Below are 22,602 nucleotides of genomic sequence, written 5' to 3' on the forward strand. Positions count from 1 at the left end.
ATGTCGGCACGAGGTACTACTCGGGACACGTATTCGCTGTTCCTTGAGGATTCGGCTCTAGTCTCGCAGGATGGAAGAAGAGCTTACATCCAATGCGTCTCCTGTAGCTTGCATCTAGTTGCTGCATTGGATGTTGTCGAAGGCTACCTTACTGCATTTGTAAATGCACAAGGCATGCATTGCATAGTATCGAAGGACCAACCAAGACCAGAGTCGCAGAATTTCTCCGAGCCACTAGTGACGCAGGTACAACACTTTATGGCCTGAGGTTTATAGCTCTAATTTAGCGGATCGAGGCTGTGCTAAGTTTACAGATTAACACTTGCATTGCGGCTTTCTCTCTTCTTATCGAGTTCGCCAAGGATCTAACCACTCAAAAATATAAACAAAAATATCCTCCAGCCGTTCAGACCATTCGGTAGCTACTATATTTTGTCAACAATATGATATAGTGGTCAATCGATATTCCTTCGGCATATATATCGATTGCCTAATATATTACGAGGAATATAGGTATGCTCCCTACTTTGGTACAGACATATATAAAATATATGTGTATACTACATAGGTATGTGCATACGACCTAACTGACGAATACTGATGTACTCTTGTACCCAAATTCGTCTTTCTGTGTTGTTTCGAGTCCAGCTTGTGGGTCTCGAACGGACCGCCTCCACCTCCAGAGAGCATTTCTGAAACAGCAAGGATCCAAGCTACTGTACGTACCTAACCTAGGCTAATCGTCACAGTATCACAGCGTCACCGCGCCACCATCGTATAGGTATTCTTCTTTTCGAATACTATTCGAATACTATTAACGGCAGCACAACACTTCATTCACAATTCACATTATCCGCATATAGAGATTCGTTATAACCCTCATTAATAAGGGAAATCTGGGGATTCTTGGCTTTCTCCGTCTTCGTAGATGCCGCCCACCCGCCGCCATGGTCCAAATATCGCACTCCTTGTCCCTTAAGTGAGGCAGAACATGCCCGTCTAAATAACACACCTCTCCAACCCTATGTACTCATCCGGATAGTGCAAATACATTCATACATTGTATAAGCCTTGCGGGAGTGTGTCGAAGGAGACCGCAAGAAATAATCTGCGAGGTGCGAGGTAATACGTCTTCTTAATAAAGAGCAACTAGGAAGACTCGACACATGTAAGTAAGCTCGGTAAGCATCGTAGAGTTGCATCCGCAATGTTCCAGCCACCACCATTCGCTTGTATTAAAAATTCGGATGAACGCTGTCCTCCAATTCACCAGTTCCAAAGAATTCGGTGTTCGGGCAAACGTCCGTTCGCCAGACCCCAATTTCCCATTTCTACGCCACAAGCAAGGAAGTTCGGCACATACCTGTCTTATGCCTCTATTGAAGCCGCATCGACATAACGGAGATCGGCGTTGTTCTCGAGCCAGTCCATCCAGTTGTTGAGGAATTTGCTGCCCCTGGTGTAGGTAGTCAGAAATGAGCTTCTAGAAATCCCCACGTGGTGAGGACCGGGGCGCGGGCCATATCGGACGAAATTAAGTCAGGGATGGACGGGATATTGCGACGGTACTTGGGACATACCTTCGGACGGTCTCAGAGTCACCTACGACGACTAGCGAACGTTTGGGCCTCGTCATGGCAACTAGGATGAGTACTGTTAATATTCCATGCCAAACTCTCTGCTCTGGTGAGTTGTAGAAAGCATCACTTGACATACCATTCAACCGACGCTTCTCGCTCAGGAAGCCAACTTCTCCTTCGGTATTGCTCCGTACCAGACTCACAATCACGACCTCCTTCTCCCGGCCTTGAAATCCATCTACGGAGCCGAGTTCGATCCCAGGAAATGCTTCCTTCAAGGGAGCCAGTAGACCCAACTGGAATTGGTTAGAATAACCTGGATGAATCTCGACAATAAAATTCGCGCAATATAACGTCGGGGAGGAGGCCAAGGCCAAGATTATTAGAAAAGGGGAGACAAGAATGAGGCTTACCTGGGCATTATACGGCGTGACGACGGCAATATCCTCCGACCTAACGCCTGCCTCGACTAGCTTCTTGACATGCTGTCTTACAAGCGCGGCCTCCATTATATTGCTTTTACTCTCGCCGAACAGAGACCTAATGCTTCCTTTCTTTGCGCCCCCTTTCCCATCCTTACCCTCCCTATCTTCCTCCTCTTCGTTCTTCTCCGAATAATCCCCTCCTTGCGTATCTATAAAAATCACCGGCTCGCTCGTGTCCTCCGTATCTTGCACTTCGTACGGCAGCTCCCGTAGTAACCGTTCTTTTACCGCGTCCGCCGCCACTAACCGCGACTCGTATAACTCATCCGAAGGGAATCGCATGATCTTCTCGTGCATACGGTACTGCGTCGTAAGCATGCGCTTAATAGACGATCCGTGAAGTTTAAGTAGCCTATCGAAAAGTGTAGTTTCAAGGCTCGCGCCTTTAATAATGGCACCGTCTTTCTCCTGCTCGTCTCCTTCCTTTGCAGCCTTGGGTTTCGTCTTCGAGTTGGTTGATTTCACTGTTGGCGGTAGTTGGAGATGATCGCCGGCGCACACGGCCTTGGAGGCTGATAGTAGCGGGACCCAGCATTGTGCTTCAAGGGCTTGGCTGGCCTCATCGATAATCACGACGTCGAATTTCTCGCCACGTAGCTGGTTGCCGCCGGCGCCGTGAAGCGTCGCAAGGACGACTTTGCTCCCGCCTACTAGTGTACCTACACACCGGCGCTCGCGCTCGCGGTATTCTTTTCGTAGTTCTTTGAGGTCTGCATAGATAGCCTTACGCTCACGGCCATTGCGCGTCTTTTTAATGGATGCTTGTTTGGCGTCCATCTCAGAGCGTACATCCTTAACGATGATGCCCGCCTCCGAGGTCTGCGTAAGCACGTCTAGCGAGTGGTTTAGTACAGAGGGCAGTAGACGTGCTGGGTGCCCGAGTCGCACGATAGGCACTTTATGCGGAGAGAGCCTCTCGACGATGTTGTCTACTGATATGTTAGACGGTCCGCAGACCAGCACACGTAGGCCGCGCTGAATCATCTGCAAGATCAGCTCTATCAGCGTATGCGTCTTGCCTGTCTAGTAGAAACACGCAGCACTCAGTTAGCTTCTTCCAGTTCGTAACAGGAGAATAGAGGGCAGAGTTAGAGCACTCACTCCAGGCGGCCCATGAATCAACGCTATCTCCCTAGACGCGAGCGCAAACCTAATAGCATCTTTCTGAGAGTCATTCAACGTCGGATCGAACCACTCGATCTTACCCTCCCCATATTCCGAATCCCTAGCCAGATCCGCCGGCACAGGCGACGGACTCGTTAGGCCAAAAAGCACGCGCGTGAAAGTCGAATACTCAGATTCTGTCATATCCCCCAGCCGCTCCATAGTCTGCTTCATACGACGATACGTGACATCATCAGCCAGCTTGACAAGCCAGACACGGCCGCCAAAAGACGCCGCATCCTCCTTATCCTCATCGACCGCTACGGCAATGGCATCCCTTTTGATCCTAATCACGACGCCCCTGGCGCCTTTGCGCTCCAGATCCTTGACCTCGCGCTTCTTAGCACTGCCAGCGGGCTGCTCCGAGACGAGCACGATGTCGCCGGTGCGGACGCCATGCTCGGGCAGTTCTCCGGTCCCGGAGGTGGCGGCGTCCGGGGCGAGCTCGATTACTGTTCTCCCGCCTAGACCGGTTCGTTGCGATGAGACGACTAGGTTTGTGACGGCGAGGCCGGCACGCTGCAGAGAAGCGGGGCTGGTACCTGAGATCAGACCGCTGGTCTCGTTGATCTCGCTTTGCAGTTCGATGTCTAGGAGTGCTAGCTGGGTCCGGGCGAAAGCCGGTACGTCGACCGACTTCGTTAGGAGTGACATTGCTGATTAGCTGTGTTCATCTCACTCTAAGTGATTGGTCAAACACGACTAGGGTCAAAATCAGTGATGAAGCTGAAGTGACCAATATTCAAATTAAAGATAAATAAAAGCACCTAAGTCTCGTGTCTAAATTAGGTAGGTCAGGTACACTAGGTAGCCTTAGGTTGTGATGTGTAAGTTGTAAGTTGTGAGTGGTGAAGTTTGGTGGAGTAAAGGCTTTTTTTGATTGATGATAATAATAGATTCTAGCTATTCCGTAGATTTCCTACATGTAGACAATCTATAACCACCGCTCAAAATTCACGATAATTACCCAAGGTACCTACTCATTACATGGAAACGATTATAAATTACAGCCTTCCCAAGATATTAGTCAAACGAATGAGCCTATCCAGCCAAGTCTCATCAATCCTAAGTTTCTTCTCATTCCTCAATATTATCATGATTCCGAACTCCGATTTCAAACCCGCCATATCGGCAGCTTAGCTTGATCCCACACTCGTAGGTTGCGTAAATAGAACCACAAACAAGCTGACAACTATAAGCGCACATGCGACCAACGAGACGATTATTATTGTCCCCCTCGAGGCAGGGAATTTCCCTTTGATCACCCATTGCTGGCCTTGGTAGTATCTACGATATCCCAGCAATAGAATCAATATGGATATACCTATGAAAGTGGCACCGAGCGGCTTTCCTATGTGGCGAATCGTCTGAAAATGGGGGTCGTCCGGCGCTATCGTCGCGTTTAGACGGAATAGCTGGGTGATGGCTATTCCGATAGATGCGAATGAAAGCGATGTTCGAAGCCAGGCGAGAAATGTTCGCTCTGGGTTCCGACCTGTTAGCGGTGAAATAGAGGTTGGCCAGTTGACGTACCCAATGCCAGATGGTCCCTAGCTACGCTTCCTTTATTCTCCAACTCTACCGACCACACGCCACTGAGACAGTGTTTTAACCAATTCTTCTTCTCGTTCGTATGGGGAGATACGCCGTTCGTGCCGTTCGTGCAGTTCGTGCCATTTGTGCCATTTGTTACCGGACAGTCGAGTTCGGATTGCTCCACGGGCCGTCTATTTCTCGGATTGGGCGACGTTCGCATGCTCTGGTAATTTGTCGCATTGCCGCGCGCAGTCGCAATAATCGTAGTTTCGTCAGGTGCGCCATCATCATCCCGCTTTAGTACACGCTGAAAGCTCATCCTCGCACTCCGTCCCGACGTCTGCGAACCAATGGTATCGGCACGCTCTCTAGCAGTCTGGCAACAAATTAATCTCCGTCGGAGAATTCAAGTATTTAAAATGCAAGGGAGAATCGTAAACGGGCTAAATTGATTTATTTATGTATTTTCTCTCCCGGATTCCCTTATCAGAACCGGAAGAGCCACAGACCGGAAAGCAATGACGGTATACGCACGAACCTCGAGAATACCGCTGAGCCTATCTTGGGATGATAACCTCGATAGCGATAGCGGGCGGTCTGGCACGGGCGAGGATCCTCGCAGATTGAGAGAGGGTCCCAGCGTTGGGGAAGGCCCGGAGGCGGAGGCGGAGGCAGAGGCAGAGGCCATCTCCCCTCGTCCTGCACGACCTTACTGGGTTATTCTGGTATTTCCGTATTTTCGAACGTGGCTGTCGAATGAGAAAAAAGCAAGACTCGATTTAAAACCTGGGCGTGCATCGGCGCAAGCGCAGAGGCTAATTGACCGGACATTGTTGGAAGCTTGGTGATGTTTTGTTAGCTTAGATGATACCATGACGCTATAATGTTATAGTTGGTTATAGTTAATCGGGCTAGGCCAACATCTTTATAATTGAATCTTTAGATCAACGACGTACATGATACATGTACTAAGGAACCATCTCATGGGCTCTACCTTACATTAGGTACATTGTAGGTTAGGTAGGTAGGTACTTCATAAAATGCTCTAGCACCCACGTGCCCCCCGTATTTTACATTAATGTCGGTAGGTACCTACTGTAGGAAGGAGCAATGAGAAAGAGGGGCATATACATAGGTACCTAACCTAGGTATGTATAAGATTTCTACCACTTAAAGTGGAGTATTATCATTCTTTTCTGATACAACATCTTTTTACCCCAGCATCCAATACATACCTAGGTAACTACAGTATCTATCTATGTACTCTACGTAATAATATAATATATCTACCTAGTGGCTAATCTATTCATCCCTCAAACTTTGCGATATTCGTTCTTCAAGAACCTCTGTTATGATGGCAACAACTTCTTTCAGCGTGATCATCACAGACTCCCCAATCTTAACGTCTTTCATGAAGGCATTCCGGACTATCCTCTTTGATAAGGTTTCCACGTCTCGCGCATTTGCCCATCCCTCCGTTTCGCTAAGCCGCTTGAGCAGGCCGCCAAGTTTGCGCGTTATCTCCTTGTTGGGACCAACAACCTCAGTAGTTGAGAGGAATCCCATGGAGTAATAGATTTGACCTAGAAGCCGAGCGGTCGTAGTCTTTCCTGTACCCGGAGGGCCTTTGAAGACGTAGCTAAACGGTATTTCGTCACGTGGGTCGAGACCGCATTTCCGCATGTTTGCTGCCATCTTTTGGTAACCTTCAAAAACTCCAATGATGCTGTGGAAGCCAACCAAGCCCCTAAACAAGGAATTGCAGCCGCTATTGACCTGGAGCCCACGGTTATACTCTGGGTCAAAGTCTTGGGGCTCCAAGATGATATGACCCCTTTTGTCCTTGTCTGGGATGGCTTCACCATTCAGGTCTTGATTTCTCGCCTGCGACGAGACACGCTTACTATGTGTGGTCAATGCCCGACTAACGAGGTTACGTACTGCACCTCCGTTATCGAAGTTTGGGCGGTCACGCTCTCTCCTAAGAACTTCCATGGCAACAACTTTTGCGCTCTCGCTGGTTGTAACATCACTTTGAGCAAGCATGATGTCGAGGATTTGGCCTAAAGCCTCGTCATCATAATTTTCAAACTCAAATTCATCCTCTAAGGGAAACCGCCTTTGAAAGCCAGGATTAGTGTTGCGGTAAAAATTCTCTCATCCGGTCCGGATATCCCATCAAAATAATGCATCGATTGTTCCCAGGCTCGTTGTCCGTATGAGCCACGATGGTATCTATAATACCTTTTCGAAAAATATCGGAGTCATCTGTGCCGTACTCGGAGCTATGATAAAACATATGCGCTTCATCAATAATTAGAGTCTTATCTTGGGTGTCATTTAGGATGTCTTGAGTCTGAGCCTCTGAATGTCCAACATATTGTCCAAGGAAATCCGTTGGTTTCTTCACAACCACTTTGTTGGTACCAACGTATCCTAAATCCGCGATGATCTGGCCGAAGAGCGTTGCGACAGTCGTCTTCCCTGTCCCTGGTGGACCGAGAAAGACGTAGTTGAGGGAGGGTTTCAAAAGCTCTTTCCCTTCCTTTTCACGAACATAATTGATTTCTTGCCTAGAAACCAACTCTTCTACAGCAGCCTTGACCTTTTCCATACCAGCCATCTTCTCGAGCTTCTTCCAGGCATCACTTCGGCCATAGAAACCTGTCGGGTTGCTCCTTAAAAAGTCCGATTCTGTCAGGTTATAGGACTCGTGACGAATACTCACGACTGCGTTTTTATCCTGCCATGTTGCTTTCTCTAAAAGTTCTCCTTGACGTTGTCGGACTTTCAGGACTTCCTCTCGAATTGTATTGATATTTTGGAAGGTCCCTTGTCTCTTTCTATATCCTATCTGTTGAATAAACATTCGAAGGAATGGTGCATTGTATCCGCCTTCGACTTTTTGGCGGTCCTCCTTTAATATATTGATTAGGATGGCAAGTAGGTCGTTCTCGGAATAGTCTTGAAGGTCAATCCTCCGTGAAAAGCGCCCACGAGCTTTAGGGTGACTTAATAGGGTTTGGATAGTCTCTCTGGAACCGGTCACGATCAAAACATCATCCTTCTATTTCTTCCACCAATAGGAAGTATTGTCGTCCATAACAAAAACACAGTCTGTTACGACGTCTAAGTACCTGAGATTTCCGGCGTATATCCTGGCGATGGTTGATTTACCAGTTCCTGGATTCCCAGTGATAATCAAATCCAGCTTTAAACTCCTGACCGGGATATGTTCCTTGTGGGCCTGAGCTGCTTTGATCTTGTCTTGAACCAATTAAATTCCTTTTTTACATCATTTAATCCGACCATGTTCATCAGCTCTTGAAGAGGCGAGGTTGAAATTCTTATTTTTTTCAGCTTCGGTTTCAAAGAGAACCGGTCCCCAGCGATAAAATGGGAATTGAGCTCGTCACTGGAGTGGGTATATATGAAACCAAAAGTCCGAAGAATCCAAATGGAAAAATGGAAAAATAAACGTGTCATCGATAGAGAGTGGTTCTATGTCTCCTTCCTGATTATTACACGCGTTCGGTTTCGGTAGATCATTCGCCGCAGTAATACCATTCTTCCAGGCATGTTGGAAGGACTTTAGACGGTTGAACTCCTCCACCATATCAGCGTTACATTCTGAAGAGTCATGATGGTTATAGGTAGGCGTAGATAATGATCGATGGCGAAACCTGGGGTGGAGAGTGCCGTTTAATATGCTGTCGACATTTTCGGTGGCTGCTGGATACACCATTTTTGCATGGTCCGTAGGTGAGAATCTCGCAGTGTCGATTTAGAACAATCAAAGATTTATTGAGGATAATATGATTTTTACTTGGTACTCGATGAGACCAAAACGTAGAATAATGGGCGTAGGTTTTGTGAGATTGAAATATCTTCCCAAGCAAGACGGATAATTCCAACTATTGAGTTTACTGAAGTTACCCAGAGCGTGAGTGTTAAAAAGTTCGATTTGCCGGCTCAGTTGTCCTTCATTGATTTATATACCTAGGGAATAGAAATGTAGGTGTGAAGGTAAATATTAATATATACGTATTTCAAGTTAATATGTTATGCTAGGAGGTAGATGCTGTACCTGAAATTAGTTCTTCAGTTACTCATTCTAACAGCGAAACTTCTTAGGATAAAAATGAGGTTGCATGTTTTATACTGTGCTTATGCCTCGTTATACATTTATTGCATATTGACATTTTATAACTGGAGGAGAAGGGGTGGGAAGCTAGGAGGCTGAGAGGGGGACTGAGGTTAATTTGAAAAAACGTGAGTCTCAGCTGCGGAGTTTCCGTCCACACAACCCTCGTTAAAATGCATTAAAGCCCTTTTCAATGCAGGTAAATACGAGGGGGATCAATACAGCCTTTACCTCTTCTTTTGCGAGTGGTGCCACATCTACACAAGGCTATACTCTTGGCTGATCGTTGGTTATGCAATATCATTCTTAAAGCGTCTTTTAACCAACACATCGACTTTTGCCACCACATTCACTGTTCAATGCAGTAATATTCATGGTAAGACATGGATGTTCGAGGGATAGCATAGCACTTACCTAAATGCGAGGGTGGTTAGTTGGTATATTTAACGCCGGAGTAAGGGGGAAGAACCGGCCCTCGCAAACCTCCCTAGGGGTATGCAGCGTGCAGAGCTATCTAGAGCTAATATACAAGATTTCCATTTATATGCATACAGTATTAATCTCTGATATCCTGCCAATCTAACCTTTCTAGATGAGACATCTAGAACAAAGACCATGTTTAGTATTATGTACCTATAGACATAGATCCTCGTAGATAGATTAGAGCTCCTCGCGGAACAACGAAGTTGTTTCCCTACTGTTTAGTTCCACATCGTCACAACCTTATGAGGCACGCATGATGATGATGTTCCAGCCGCTTCCGTTGGCTCCTCCGGGTGAGCCCGTGTTCGGTGTAATATTGGTGTTCGGGGCCCGCTTACCGAGGCGCCGTTGGTTCACTTTTTAGCCGTTCTGTGTTACGCCCTTTCGTGTGTGAGGCCTGTTCTAGCTGTTGATACTGTTCCATTGCGGTGCGGCGGTTGGGCATGGTAAATGCGAGGGTGGCTTGGTAGGACCGGACATCGATATCTCGACTCTGACTAACCTTACGCCACAATATACAAGATTTCACAGCCCGAATTAGAATGTCGATTCTTCTTTGTAGGATAGTTACCAGGATAGAATATTGGAACCTTAGGTTTCTGTGTTGCCCGGGGGGTGATCTCCAGTAATTGTTTACCCTGTCTATTTATAAGGACTTTTAATAATTACCTAAGACATACACTTTTATAATATGTCTATACTAAATTATCGAAACGAAACTTTATAGATGCCATTGCCTTTTGATGATGTGTCAACTTTTGTACCTTCATTTTAGGCCCTCTAACCAGCTAGTTACCATCGTAAGTATTGTCGGATATTGGTACTACAGTCAAATCCCATGACAAAATCGAAAAAATTCTAAGGAGTGAAAAGACACATATGCTAGTTAAACAACTTTAGAATAAGAGGCTAACAAAAAGGGTACCTATGTAGTTGAGAAGTACTTACATCACCCCAAGACTAAACATGACAGCAATGCTGAGTTTCTTCAGCCATGATATTTGGAGTCTAAATAACATTGACATAGGGAAAATAACGATGAAAGCGTCGATGATTAGATTTGTAATGCTGGCACCAAGGTAGGCTCGGCTTTGGTCCGTACAGCTGCCTGGTATGCTTTTATCCCAATTGTATTGTACTGGCGTACAAAGTGCAAATGTCTTGAGATCTTTAGCTACCTACTTTCCAAAGCGGGACAACGGGGCCAGGGCAAACCTTCATATAAGTACCTAAGTGAGAACCCATGGTCTGGTAACTAGTATCCCTTCAATATGCACACCGACAGTTCCTATGCCTGTTGCTATAGCAGCGTCAACTACAGTGTGTTGGTATATTGGGAATTTCGGGGTGCTTTACCAAGAAGACAGCAGATGACAAGGCTAGGTAGTTAGTTATAATTACAGAGATAATTGTCATGTAATCGTTGAATTCGAGAGATATTACCTGGATCCGTCTCGACCAGAGTCTCAATCCAACCGCTATAATCGCAAGAACTCTAAGCTAGCTACGGGAGCCTACGGCCATACATATCGACAATGTTCTTTGTTCTAGATATAGAGTCATGATACAATAATCGTGTAACACATCTCTAGATTACGCCTATCTAGAAATCAATGCAACTTGGGCTACTTTCGGAACTCTATATGCCCGTACTTTACACCAACTAATTTACGCTGTTGGATGTAAGACATGATTCGGAAAACGCCCCTTGCATCCATGCATGAAATACCAACAATCCTACTACAAAATGCTCGAAGCCAACAATCTATACATTTATTTATACTACCCCAACATATTCTTCAATAGATAGGCACGGTGTTCAATACTAGCCTCCCAAGAGATTATCCACGTACCTACATCTTTTACAAGGTATATTCTACTAAAAAATGAATTCCGAATCCTACGATTTCATCATCGCAGGCGGCGGTACGGCCGCGCTCGTGGTTGCCGCTCGTCTCTCAGAAGATTCCAGTCAGCGCATACTTGTGCTCGAGGCTGGATCTGACCACAGCGAAGATCCCCGCGTTAAAATTCCGGCACTCTACGCCGCTCTGAAGAAGAGTGAAGTTGACTGGGACTTCCAAACTGAAACTCAGGTGCATAAGGTAGTTATCTTCAACACGCAGGATTCGAGGCTAAACTAGATTATAGTCAGGACTCAATAACAGACGAATCGACTTGAACCAGGTAAGCCCAAATATTTCAAAATAATACCCTAACTCATCCGGTTTCAATACTGGGAGATCTGCTGGGTTATTATCCAAACAAATCTTGGGGGCTAAGCTAAATTCACGATACCTTTGAGCTAATGTCAAATGTGATATTAATATAGGGCAAGGCCTTGGGCGGCTCAAGCGTTATAAATGCAGAAGTCTTTGCTCCACCTACCAAGAAATTGATCGATTCTTGGGCCTTGCTTGGTAACGATGGATGGACTTGGGAAGGGCTACGTGACTATTATGCCAAAGCCTATACGTCGCCACCAAGAGTATCAGATAATATCAAAAAGAGCCTAGGTGTTGATGGTTGGACGGCCAAGAACGAATCAGGTACAGGTCCAGTCCATGTATCTTTCCCCGGCAACCTATCTCATCCTATTCGTGAGGCCTGGGCAAAGACATTCAAAGATATCGGATACCTAATGCCCAACGATCCTTGGGTAGATCCATCAGTAGGAGTCGGATCTTTTAGTAACCTCACGAGCATCGATCCGGTAACGAGGGAAAGAAACCACTCCGCCAAAGCGTATTATTACCCAGTGAAGAGCCGGAAGAACCTTCATGTCCTCACCAATGCTGTCGTTGAAAAGATTATATTTGGAGAGAATTCGACAAAGGCCACTGGAGTCCAATACCGCTACGAGGCTCAAACGAGAACCGCTTCCGCACGCAAAGAGGTCATCGTCGCTGCTGGTGCCTTACAATCACCGAAGTTACTCGAACTGTCCGGCATTGGCAATGCTAGTCTTTTAGAGCGACATGATATCAAGGTGGTCAGACATCTGGAAGGAGTTGGAGAAAATCTCCAGGATCACCTTGTTTGTGATGTTGATTTCGAGGCAGTAGATGACTTGGAAACACTCGACGTTCTACGAGACCCTGGGGTGATGGGGCAGTCTATGCAAGAGTTCATGACCAACCATACAGGCTTGCTTACAACAAACGGGGTTATTACGTATGCCTACATGCCAGTGGTTAAGTATCAATCGGGCAAAGGGTAGGTAACTTTCTCGTTCATTTGCTCATTTGCTCATTTGCTCTTTTTACTTTCTGATCTATGACCTCCATCCTAGTCCCCTATCACATAATATATTCCTTAAGCCTAATCCAATGTCATAGACGAGAATTCCTGGAACAGATGCTCGATAAGAACCGGCCAACGCCAGAAAGCTTCTCGGGCAAAAATCAAGCTCAAGCTTCGGCTTATTATAATATAGCTAAAAGTACTCTACTTGACCCAAATGCATCATCAGTTGCTTACCTTACGGCGCTTTCAAACAACAATATATCGCCCGATCCTGCCACGGGCAAACCCGCACCCCCTGCTCCTGGAAAGTATATCATCTTCGCCGCCACACTCGCTCAACCACTTTCCCGTGGAAGTGTTCACATCAAATCAAACGACATATCAGACGCTCCCATTGTTGACCCACGGTACTTAACGAACCAAGTAGATGTTGAGATATTTGCAGAACATATGCATTATATCCATACCCTCGCCGCGTCGCCGTCTTTGAACGGCATATTCAAACAGCCACTAAAGATCTCCCCTTCGGCAGCCCGTTTCGCGGATCTAGATGCCGCGAAGGAGTACCTTCGAGCCCGCGCTTCTTCGATGTGGCACCCCGCGGGAACATGCGCAATGCTTCCTGAGGAGATTGGGGGTGTTGTAGACAGCAATCTCAAGGTGTACGGAGTAGAAAATCTCCGTGTTGTTGATTCAAGTATCGTGCCGCTGCTTCCTCCAGGTAACTTGCAGTCTACGGTGTATGCACTCGCAGAGAAGGCCGCCGATCTGATAAAGCTGGAGTACGGACTGAAGACTACTAACTAGAAGATAAACTATTGGCCGGCGCTAATAAGCAGCAGTAAGGTGAGTCCAAGTGCGACCAACACCGTGATGAAGTCTCAAGAAATACGGAAAATGAGCGAAGAGACAGTGAGAAACGTAAAGGGAGGGGAAGGAAAAGAAATACATAATAAAATCAAAATAAAATGATGCCTAAAAGAACATGGCAAAAAAGCTCGGACTCAGGATTCGACCTTCTACTCGATTGACCTGAACAGTTGGCCTGCCTGCCGCCCCTCATAGGGGATCGAACCTGAGTCTTACGAAAAACTCCCCAAGGAATTATTTCATCACCCTACTGCCATTGCCACTACACCACCGGCCGCATTGGTGTCCTAGCGCCGATTGGGGATGGGAGATTGGCTGCTTAAGGGGTTATTTAAGGCGACAGCGGGATACGAGATGTTGCCTAGCAACAAAGGTACTTTACTCACAACACAAAAAGGCCTAACGTACCTGATATCCTTTTTCTTATTACTTTATTCCATGTCTACCTGTCTAAATTGTACCTCCTAGGGTAGTTAACAAAGTTTTTATGACCAAATTATGATACGGTTAGATGGGCCGTATCAATAACAAATAGCCTATGATCTTATGGGCAATTTACCACAAGTCCGCCAAACTCAGACCTTCATCTAAAAAGAAGGGATGCTACTTCTAATCTACCTAATGCTGTTTTTTATTTTTGCTATAATTATTCTCTAGACGTATCATTATCTATAAGTTCGTTTTTAGCTACGACTCAGTAGTTGTGCTGACACGAGGTTAATCATATTATAATTAGTCACTGCGCCAACTTCTTATAAGATAATATTTCTCCTGTTAGTTTGACGCATATAGATGCATATTCTAAAGCGCTAGGTATTGAGTTTCTAAAATTAACACTTGGACAAGAATCGCCATACTAAGGAAATGCAGCATTCAAGAGGAAAATTAAGGGGGGTTATACTGAGCTACCAAGCAAGATGCTAATACATAGTTGTGAATACGAAATAAATTTTGGCATTTCACCTCTGAAATCATAGACCAGCTTTTATCGTAGAATAAAAGATACGGTAGAAGACATACACCATCGCGATGTCCCATCTTTGACAAAACAATAACATGGGAGATCAACCATTTTATTAAACTCTTAACAAATAATAGAAAGTTGAATGTTTCTATTCTTAGTGATAAGGTGACTATTTAGACATAAGAGTAAATACTGAACTTGACTCACCCGTCTACACTCCCCTTTCTCCTTTTTAGTATAGTACTGTTAAACTACTGGTTTCCTCTATAATAACAGGCTTTTTCTATCATCATCTCAGCGTAGAGATGATCAGTATAAGTCAAATAAATCATTATACAAGCCCACGAACGACAAAGTCTCATGAAAAGTAAGACCTTGTCAACACTGCTGTATATTCAAGCCCGGGGAATATAGAACTAGAAAGGGTTAGTAGACCACTTGAATAAAACATGCCTTATAGAAAGACTGCTTGATGAGCTAACTATAGTTATAGTCAACGCAGTCCGTCTTATCCTCAAGACATCCGCATATACACACTCGCCATAGCAATACCAATCCTAGAGTCGAGATCCTCTTCACAAATCAAGCAACAAGCGCACCCCAAGTAATGATGTAATACTACAGTCCCTACAGACATCGGCTTAAATCCAATCGACACCAAGCTAAAAAGTCTCGCCCCAAAACCCTATATGCCGCATTCAGCTAACACACGAATGTCGCAGCGCGACCCGCGTGACCATCACGAGCTAACGGGGCGCGCGCCCCAGGTCCTCCCCTCCTAGCTCCGCATTGCCCGTCTCGTGGCGGCACCTGGCAAGAACACGCGGATATCTAGCCAGCCGGAGACTTGTCTCAGACAAGTGAGCGAGCGAGCGAGCGAGTGTATCACGGCTCCAAGGGGCCAAAAAAGAAAAAGAAAAGGTAAAAGGTAAAATAGGAAGGAGAGAAAGAAAAAAAAAAGAAAAGAAAAAAAAAGCTTGTTTTGCAAACTATCGTTCAGACAAGGGGTCCTCGTGCAAAAATAGCCTAGGTGGCTGGCTGGCTGGCTGGCTGGCTGGCTGTCTCAAGCCCTCATGCGCCGTCGGTCTGGTCCGCAACACCGAACCGTATCACCGCTTTCCATATCTACCTTACCTACCTACCTAGCCTAACCTACCCAACGTACTAAGCCACCTAGGTTAGATATCTACCTACCTGACCCTATCGATAGGTATCTCGCGGGGGAATCATGTGCGCCCCAGACCGAGACAGCGACGCGGCGGCACGTTCGGGACGGACAATATAAGATAGGTACCTCCTACGGCATTCTGGCCCAAAATGTGACACGTCTTCTGTCTGTCTGATGGATGTCTTTCAGCTAGTTCGCCTGGCGTAGACAGACGGATAGATGGATAGATATGTCGGTAGGTAGGCAGGTAGGTATATGCTGCCTTGCTTCGTGCTTCTGTCTGTCGGATCTCGGACCGCACGTCGTATAATCAGACGTAGGTACCTAATCAGTTCGATGGCGTATCTCGGAAACTACGTATTTGCCTCTTCCAAGAAGCGTGGGAGGAGTCATTTGGAGATTTAACGAGTTAGTCTATCAGCCAGCTAGGGCTTGCTACGATTTATGATTAAACATTGCCATGGCGTATTTGATGATCGTGGTGATCGGTCATATCACGCTATTAGGCCTTTTCTACCCTTTCTTCTGCACGCTCGAACACGGTTAACGTCATCTATTATATTTACATCTAACTAGGTACCTAAGTCAAGTGCTATTATTAAGAGATAGTCACTGTGTGCGGAAAAGTGGCTTCCCGTCGGACTTTTCACTCCGCCAGCGCCTTACGCCAGAACGATATTAAGTAGTGTAGGGTCTGGTGATACGTCCATACCAATTACATGATATCACATATAACAGGCGAAGATACGACAATGAATTTGCCTTCCGACTGCTAGCGGGTTCGTAGACTCTGATATCGCTGGTAGATACCCGAGATGATCTACATAACATCATGTCTTTGTCCTAGTCATCTAAACGATAACATATATCATAGAGCGACTTTAGGTCATGGTGGGTCGTACACTGACTCCCAATAATTCATAGTCTGCCGTACGAACCTACGTCATCGGTAACCTGACAACAGTAAACTATTGGGACTAGAGTTCTTTGTTATAGACAACCATTTCGACCAGTCAGGACTCCGATGATGACCGCGTTGTGGGATTAGACGAACTGCTGCTTATCTCCAATCCTGATCCTGATACCCTAAAAGCAAGCCCACGAACACCTAACCTAGCGTGATGGCGTTTCTACTCGATCTCTGTGTACCTGTGATACTATCTTCATCGACAATCTGGGGGGAAATGATGTGAAAAATGGTAAGCCACAGATCAGAATGACCACTGGCGACAAGCAACGTGTCGACAGGACTTCTTGGTGTGACACCCTTTCTGAGAATTCTCTATAAGCCGGTTACCCAAGGCGCGGCAAAGGCGTTTAGGATTTACTCTGGACATCTCACGATACGCTTGTAGCACCAAACTCTACGCAGGAACCGACGATAGCCATGCTATAATGTATATGTATAGCACGGTAGATGATGCGTAGCGGATTTATGGGATGGCGTCAGCGGGCACTTGCTTCCCAGGTCTCACCGCATCGAGAGCACCACCGTAATTAGGAATACTTGGTCGTAAAAAGGAATCATAGTAACCAATGTTCTGCACCGGATTTTTTCCCTAAGGAACCGCGTCATGTAGTAGTATAATTCAGCTCGTAGGATTGGATGCGAGTAAGATAGGCAGCTAACATCTTCTCAACGATCATGCTCTCCTCAGAAGTAAAACTGGTATAGACGCTCTTACGTGTGTCCTGCGGCTCCATCCTATATGATACTAGACTGTTGGCTATCTGTGTAGTTCCAACTGCTGATAAAGGAATGCGTCTTCAGTGTTCTGGCTGGTGAAAGTCATGCTACTTTTGCTAGGTTAGTCTACTAACAGTCCCATTCGACAACGGCTTACGGAGTAAGCAGCCTTGCCATATCATTTACCACTCGCATGATAGTTCTTGAACGTCTGTCTATGGCGCGGCTAGCCAGTAGAAAAGCGACGCAGGATCCAACGTAACCCTCTTTCGGCGCCATTCAAAACTCGTTGGAGTATCTAGGTTAGGTGATTGCTCAAAGCGGTGTACCTAGGTTAGGAATGGGCTGGTTGACAACCAATGAGATTTATCAACGGGTGTCAAATTTAGACGTGTGTATGTTGAAATAGAGCATAAGCGTGCCAACATACTCTACGCTGTACGGCATAGATAAAGTAGCCCATACGAACTGAAAGTCTCTCTCAAGATGGGGTCCAAGGAAGGATTGCGGTACATAATGTCAGCAAGCGTACCTCCGCGTACCTAACGTAGCAGCTCCTTTTGGAGGATATTTTACTGGCCTTACTGGCGTGCCGTGCCGCATAGGCACTTTCATTTCGTTGGAGTACCTACCTAATTCACATGCAGATTCCCTCCGCATTTGTTTAGCAGATCGAATTCTACGGCAAAGCAAAGAATACTTTAGTTGTACGATCCAGTATGTTGGGTAGTACCGAATCCTGTCCAAACGCACTTAAAAAGCGGCACCGTCGAGCTGGACTGTGCCTTTACTGCAGCTACATTTTTAATTGTGTCGCACACCAAAGGAGTTGAAAAAAAAAAATCTAGGCAAGCGTAGAATCGTGTTAGTTTTGAGCACTGACAGAGACCTGCTTATACCAACGACGGGAGGATCGTAGTGCTTAGACTAGACGATACTTTCGTAGATATGCTCGTTTACTGATTCGCCAGCTTCAACCACGTCCGGGAAGATCCCGCGATCTCACCAGCTTTGTAAACTAATCCCATCCCAACCCTAATTTAATGACGGCATGGCCGGGGTTTGCTGCGCCTCTGTGTTCATGCAATTCCATCTCGACGATAGATGGCGACCTCAATTCTCCGAGCTCTGTAAGCCCCACTCCCTTCGGCCATATCGATTTGGTAGTTTAGCAGCTTCATGATCCTTTCGACGTTTATCGAGAGCTGACTGCCTAAGATATGATATGCTCATCGGGGTCATGAGTCTGAGACGTCCTATCGATATGGGCATGTTCGGAGAATCTGCCTCAACAATATCGCGTGGGGGAGGCACAGCTAAGCTACCCACTCGTGGGATTCTCGGGTGGGATGATTCATATGTACAACTTGTAAGGCCCTCCTCTCGAATCGCATGTTTATGGCGGGTAGTGGTAGAAGATAAAGTACCATCGGCGATAGGCCATGCTGCCAGTCGAAAACGGTTGTACGCGTGTAAATGTTTGACATCTGAGACACGTTGGTTTCTACTCGGAGAGTAAGCCTCAAACGGTATGCTATTCGGCGTGTTTAAGAGAGCGATATGCTTATGCCGCAAATCCGTAAATTCTGCGCTCGAATGTTAATACTGGAATCGAGGAACCTGTAACTTCTATCGCGCAGCGTTCAGTCCCGTGTACCTGCATTACTGCGGAGGTGATGCGGAGGTGACCTGGGTCGTACAACCCTGAACGAGTAGGTAGCTCATTATCATCGTGGCGATAGTAGCGCATCGTCGCTACTTGACTTCGGGCTAAGTGTTGTCCCTTTACCTGAACACTTGGCGAGATGTTACATTAGGAAGGTCGTGTAGGTGCCATCAAGTTGGAATAACCGAGTCTCATCGGCTCTTAGCTGAGGGCAATATGACAAGCATTAACGACGAGCGTTGGAGTTACACGTGGGATAGAAAAGCAAATTCGGTGATAATTATCTACAGCCGAAAGCGGTATAGAAGACTTAATGCTTCCTTCGAACCAAACTCGTGGCTGGTTTGTCTACCAACACCATTCGTTCGGATGGCTCACTCATACCGTAGTGTGGTACTCGCCTCAACACTAGAATAAGAGCACATACGCAGACTAGTTGACGAAGAGTATAGTATGTATGTAGGGGTGACGATACGACCGAAACGTCGACAGAAAATATCGTGGTCGCTAATCTAAAAGGGAATAAACAGACCATTTGGTGTTCAGGCGGTGTAGTTATCCATGCTGCTACATGTGTAACTTGCATTGTTTCTAGGCGGTCGGGCTAGCCTGCGAGGCTCTGTTCGCCTTGTTACTCGGCGTGCCCGCTGAGAAGTTTGATTTGACCAGCCCTTGCTAGTTATGTGAAAAATTTGGAGGGTCTTCTCACGATGAACCATGATAAACCCCACGAGATGAGATCTCCGTATACCCGTTCGCCCGTCATCCGTCGCGGACTCGCGGCCCCACGGAGATGGTCAAAAGCTTATTGTTTGCCCTGCCGTAGGCCGTCGCGCGGGAGATGAAGATCTGCCTTCTTCCTATCCTTAGACCCTGGCGGCACTTGCCGAGTTCATTGCATAGACATTTAGTCCTTTGAAGAGAATTAAACAGAGAGGCCTGCTGGCACTTGGGCCAAGATCGTCATAAGCAAGATCGACATATCCGCACGATGGCGCGGGAAAACGTGACGTTTGCTTTTGGATTAAATGAAGTTCCGGGAGCTGTCATGGGATCTCGCTCGAGCCAACTAATAACTAACCTAGCCAAATGCTATCCTGACCGGATACATACAATTGGGTAGGAGTCTTAAGTACGGTATTATGGCTGTGGACTATGGACCGTGGGCTTTAAGCTCTAGACTTGTGGCTCTTCCGTATACGTTGTAGTCAACGTTCGGGCCGCATATTTACGGTGAACGAACTCATGTTCATGCGAACTCGAGGTGGAGAATTTACACAGGTAATAGTCTCCGACGGATACGACTTGAGAGATGCCCCGGTGAGGTGAGTCTAGAAGACCCGTCTAGAAGACCCGTCTAGAAGACCCGTTTAGAAGACCCATAAACATTCCCAATTAGTCCAAGGTGTCAAAGGTGAGCAAAGTTGGGTCGGCTCATAATTGGAATATTCCATCGTAGGTTTTGGAAGTATCCGTACCTATGGCTCTGGGACGATAGAAGTGCATATTCGGGTTAGGTAATTTTAACCACTACGCCGTAACACTACGCCCCAGTTTTGCTACGTAACACAAACTTAAACGGTTAGAAGAGAGTACGGTTGATTGGAAAGGGTAAAGAATAATGGAGACTCGAATTTCGAGGCGGGTTGTCCGCTATGCACCGAAAACCGGGGCACCAGTACATATGTTCTTGTCATGCTTGTAAAGCTCACAGACGCTTTGCTCGCCTCGCTTAAGGATGGATACAGGATGATAAGGATAGCGATAGCTTTAGCTTCAAATGCGTGCCACCGTGGTTGTACATACATATGTAGGTATGTATGTATGCATGCCCTATTAATGCTAGTATATTTGTTATATGTTAGGTAGTTGGCATGGCTGGTCATGGTTTAGCAGCATATACTAGGCCTATAGCATTAGGTACATAATGGTTTGGCAGGAACATTAGGTACCTAACATAGTGGAGGACGCTTAACGGTAAACGGGGTCGGCTTTTATGAAACGCAAGAAGCATTCGAGAAAGAAAGAGCGGAACGTTGCCAATTGGGCCGGGACCTGCATTAGCGGGACCAAATATCGACGGGGAAGTCAGGATGGGATCATTTGGACCTAGCGTCAAAAGTTGGAGCTTCGAGGGACTGCTGCCTTGCGTTCTAGCGTGCTAGGTAGGTACCTAAGGTAGGTTAGTTGGTTAGTAGGTAGGTACCTAACGCTCACTACCTATGCGGATTGCCTACGTGTTGTACCTATCGCTATGTATTAGTGGTATTAGTGGTACTCACCTCATATATGGCTGGTACACGTATCTCCATAGGAAACCCCCCGGCGTTGGCTCTTTAGCTGTCGTACACTAATAAATAATACTAACCTAGTACAATACCTTTTCCTACTGGTCTCTGCGGAGTACATGGACCTAAAATATATTAAACCATCTCGCTGTACAATAAATATCCACTAACTACATACAAGATCCTAGTGGTCTTAGCATGTACATCAGTTGCAATGGATCATGTTCCGCGGCGGACAGTTTGTTAATATTGAGGGGCTTCTAACGGCCGCCCTTCATGGACCCCTCAAGGGTCCTCAGATCTATGTTGTTATCTAGGTTGGTAAAGCTGGTAGCGGCGCGGCGCGCATCGGCGAAGTTGGTTTGATTCTCTTTTTGACCGCAAACTATCACCTTGGCAATAGTACGTATTAGCGGTACACTAGATTTGAGACTCGTTTATCGTTTATGATTGCTTCGTAGGTATATTAGCTCTTTTATTATCGGTAGGTACGCTATGGTCACTATACGGGCTGTAATGCGGTGACGCTGTGGTCAATACCTACCTATGTATACATACCTACCTACCTACCTACCTACCTACACTATACCTCGCCCGTTGGCGCACGGATTTCCCATGCGTCAGATAGTGTAATATGTAGTTTGACATCTCGCATCAAGATCACGGCTAAGTATTACGAAACCGTATGTCAGACGCTTATTTCAAGGGCCCTCGGCTTACCAGAAATTTATCGAAGCGTGATGATCAAATGTTTGGAGATTTACGTCTTTAATGCAAATATTCTTTTGCTGCCACTTTTCCCTTGTAAATGATACGTCGAAGGCCCGATTGAGAAACAACTTTTATCCAGGGGGCCTGGCACGTTGTCAGGTACGAGAATATAATGCCCGCCTTCCTGCCACGCAGCTATTTGAGTCGGTATCAATGCTCATTGGCCGAAAATATGCCGGTGAAGAAGCCAAGAACATGAGAGAAACCGTCAAGATCTTCCAGAATCACACCTGCTACAGCATGTTACAAGGTTCCCTGTTCGAGGCTAAACTAAACGGGTGCCTTATTTCGAGTTGGCATATGAGTGGGTGGAATCAAGGGATATACCTGGTCTACCTGGTCTACATGGTCTACCTGGTCTTCATACTATCTCGCGAATCTGGGGGAAGCGGTTTGGAGGGACCGGCATCGTTCCGCTTTTGGTCCTTGTCGCCGCCTAAAATCGCCAATTCCGCCAACGGGTGCAGGAAGCGGCTCCTTGTCCAAACGGCCCGTGGACCATCTACGGTTTATCTATGGCTTCTTGACAGGGAGCTTAGAACTATGTATG

The 22,602-nt window shown here is 46.3% G+C and overlaps 5 protein-coding genes across 5 annotated transcripts; 1 reads left to right on the forward strand and 4 right to left on the reverse strand.

Annotated features, from left to right (window-relative positions):
- Positions 1-1,029: 1,029 nt before the first annotated feature.
- On the reverse strand, positions 1,030-4,094 carry F4813DRAFT_317320 (DNA helicase). Its single transcript, XM_049240957.1, has 5 exons — positions 3,167-4,094; positions 1,994-3,088; positions 1,717-1,876; positions 1,581-1,641; positions 1,030-1,519 (listed from the first exon to the last, which is right to left on the reverse strand). The coding sequence occupies exons 1-5, from the start codon at positions 3,881-3,883 to the stop codon at positions 1,369-1,371; spliced, it is 2,184 nt and encodes a 727-aa protein (XP_049102202.1). The 5' UTR covers positions 3,884-4,094; the 3' UTR covers positions 1,030-1,368.
- F4813DRAFT_351400 (uncharacterized protein) lies at positions 4,089-5,884 on the reverse strand. Its single transcript, XM_049242408.1, has 3 exons — positions 5,304-5,884; positions 4,763-5,141; positions 4,089-4,712 (listed from the first exon to the last, which is right to left on the reverse strand). The coding sequence occupies exons 1-3, from the start codon at positions 5,451-5,453 to the stop codon at positions 4,366-4,368; spliced, it is 876 nt and encodes a 291-aa protein (XP_049102203.1). The 5' UTR covers positions 5,454-5,884; the 3' UTR covers positions 4,089-4,365.
- A 183-nt stretch (positions 5,885-6,067) lies between these two features.
- F4813DRAFT_387104 (uncharacterized protein) lies at positions 6,068-8,510 on the reverse strand (the record flags this gene model as incomplete). Its single annotated transcript, XM_049246515.1, has 4 exons — positions 6,068-6,884; positions 7,045-7,832; positions 7,890-8,032; positions 8,291-8,510. 4 exons carry the CDS (start codon positions 8,508-8,510, stop codon positions 6,068-6,070), a joined length of 1,968 nt encoding a protein of 655 aa, XP_049102204.1.
- Positions 8,511-10,044: 1,534 nt separating this feature from the next.
- On the reverse strand, positions 10,045-10,863 carry F4813DRAFT_351403 (uncharacterized protein; the record flags this gene model as incomplete). Its single annotated transcript, XM_049242409.1, has 4 exons — positions 10,749-10,863; positions 10,608-10,692; positions 10,341-10,552; positions 10,045-10,274 (listed from the first exon to the last, which is right to left on the reverse strand). Coding segments are annotated over exons 2-4 (332 nt in total), but the record flags the coding sequence as incomplete, so codon positions are not given.
- A 219-nt stretch (positions 10,864-11,082) lies between these two features.
- Positions 11,083-14,068, forward strand: F4813DRAFT_351405 (putative GMC oxidoreductase). Its single transcript, XM_049242410.1, has 4 exons — positions 11,083-11,488; positions 11,544-11,579; positions 11,725-12,608; positions 12,731-14,068. Exons 1-4 carry the CDS (start codon positions 11,279-11,281, stop codon positions 13,443-13,445), a joined length of 1,845 nt encoding a protein of 614 aa, XP_049102206.1. The 5' UTR covers positions 11,083-11,278; the 3' UTR covers positions 13,446-14,068.
- Positions 14,069-22,602: the final 8,534 nt, after the last annotated feature.

Source organism: Daldinia decipiens (assembly GCF_022478715.1).
Source record: "Daldinia decipiens strain CBS 113046 unplaced genomic scaffold F4813scaffold_7, whole genome shotgun sequence".
Taxonomy (NCBI): domain Eukaryota; kingdom Fungi; phylum Ascomycota; class Sordariomycetes; order Xylariales; family Hypoxylaceae; genus Daldinia; species Daldinia decipiens.

Bases quoted from the DNA above. Each gene is read 5' to 3' on its own strand.
- F4813DRAFT_317320 (XM_049240957.1), bottom strand. From the start codon at position 3,883: ATGTCACTCCTAACGAAGTCGGTCGACGTACCGGCTTTCGCCCGGACC. The intron at 3,089-3,166 runs GTGAGTGCTCTA...TGTTTCTACTAG, and splicing joins TGATTCATGGGCCGCCTGGA to ACAGGCAAGACGCATACGCT. The intron at 1,642-1,716 runs GTATGTCAAGTG...TACTCATCCTAG, and splicing joins CGAGAAGCGTCGGTTGAATG to TTGCCATGACGAGGCCCAAA.
- F4813DRAFT_351400 (XM_049242408.1), bottom strand. From the start codon at position 5,453: ATGGCCTCTGCCTCTGCCTCCGCCTCCGCCTCCGGGCCTTCCCCAACG. The intron at 5,142-5,303 runs GTTCGTGCGTAT...ATTTGTTGCCAG, and splicing joins GGCTCAGCGGTATTCTCGAG to ACTGCTAGAGAGCGTGCCGA. The intron at 4,713-4,762 runs GTACGTCAACTG...GTCGGAACCCAG, and splicing joins TAGGGACCATCTGGCATTGG to AGCGAACATTTCTCGCCTGG.
- F4813DRAFT_351405 (XM_049242410.1), top strand. From the start codon at position 11,279: ATGAATTCCGAATCCTACGATTTCATCATCGCAGGCGGCGGTACGGCC. The intron at 11,580-11,724 runs GTAAGCCCAAAT...ATATTAATATAG, and splicing joins GACGAATCGACTTGAACCAG to GGCAAGGCCTTGGGCGGCTC. The intron at 12,609-12,730 runs GTAGGTAACTTT...CCAATGTCATAG, and splicing joins AAGTATCAATCGGGCAAAGG to ACGAGAATTCCTGGAACAGA.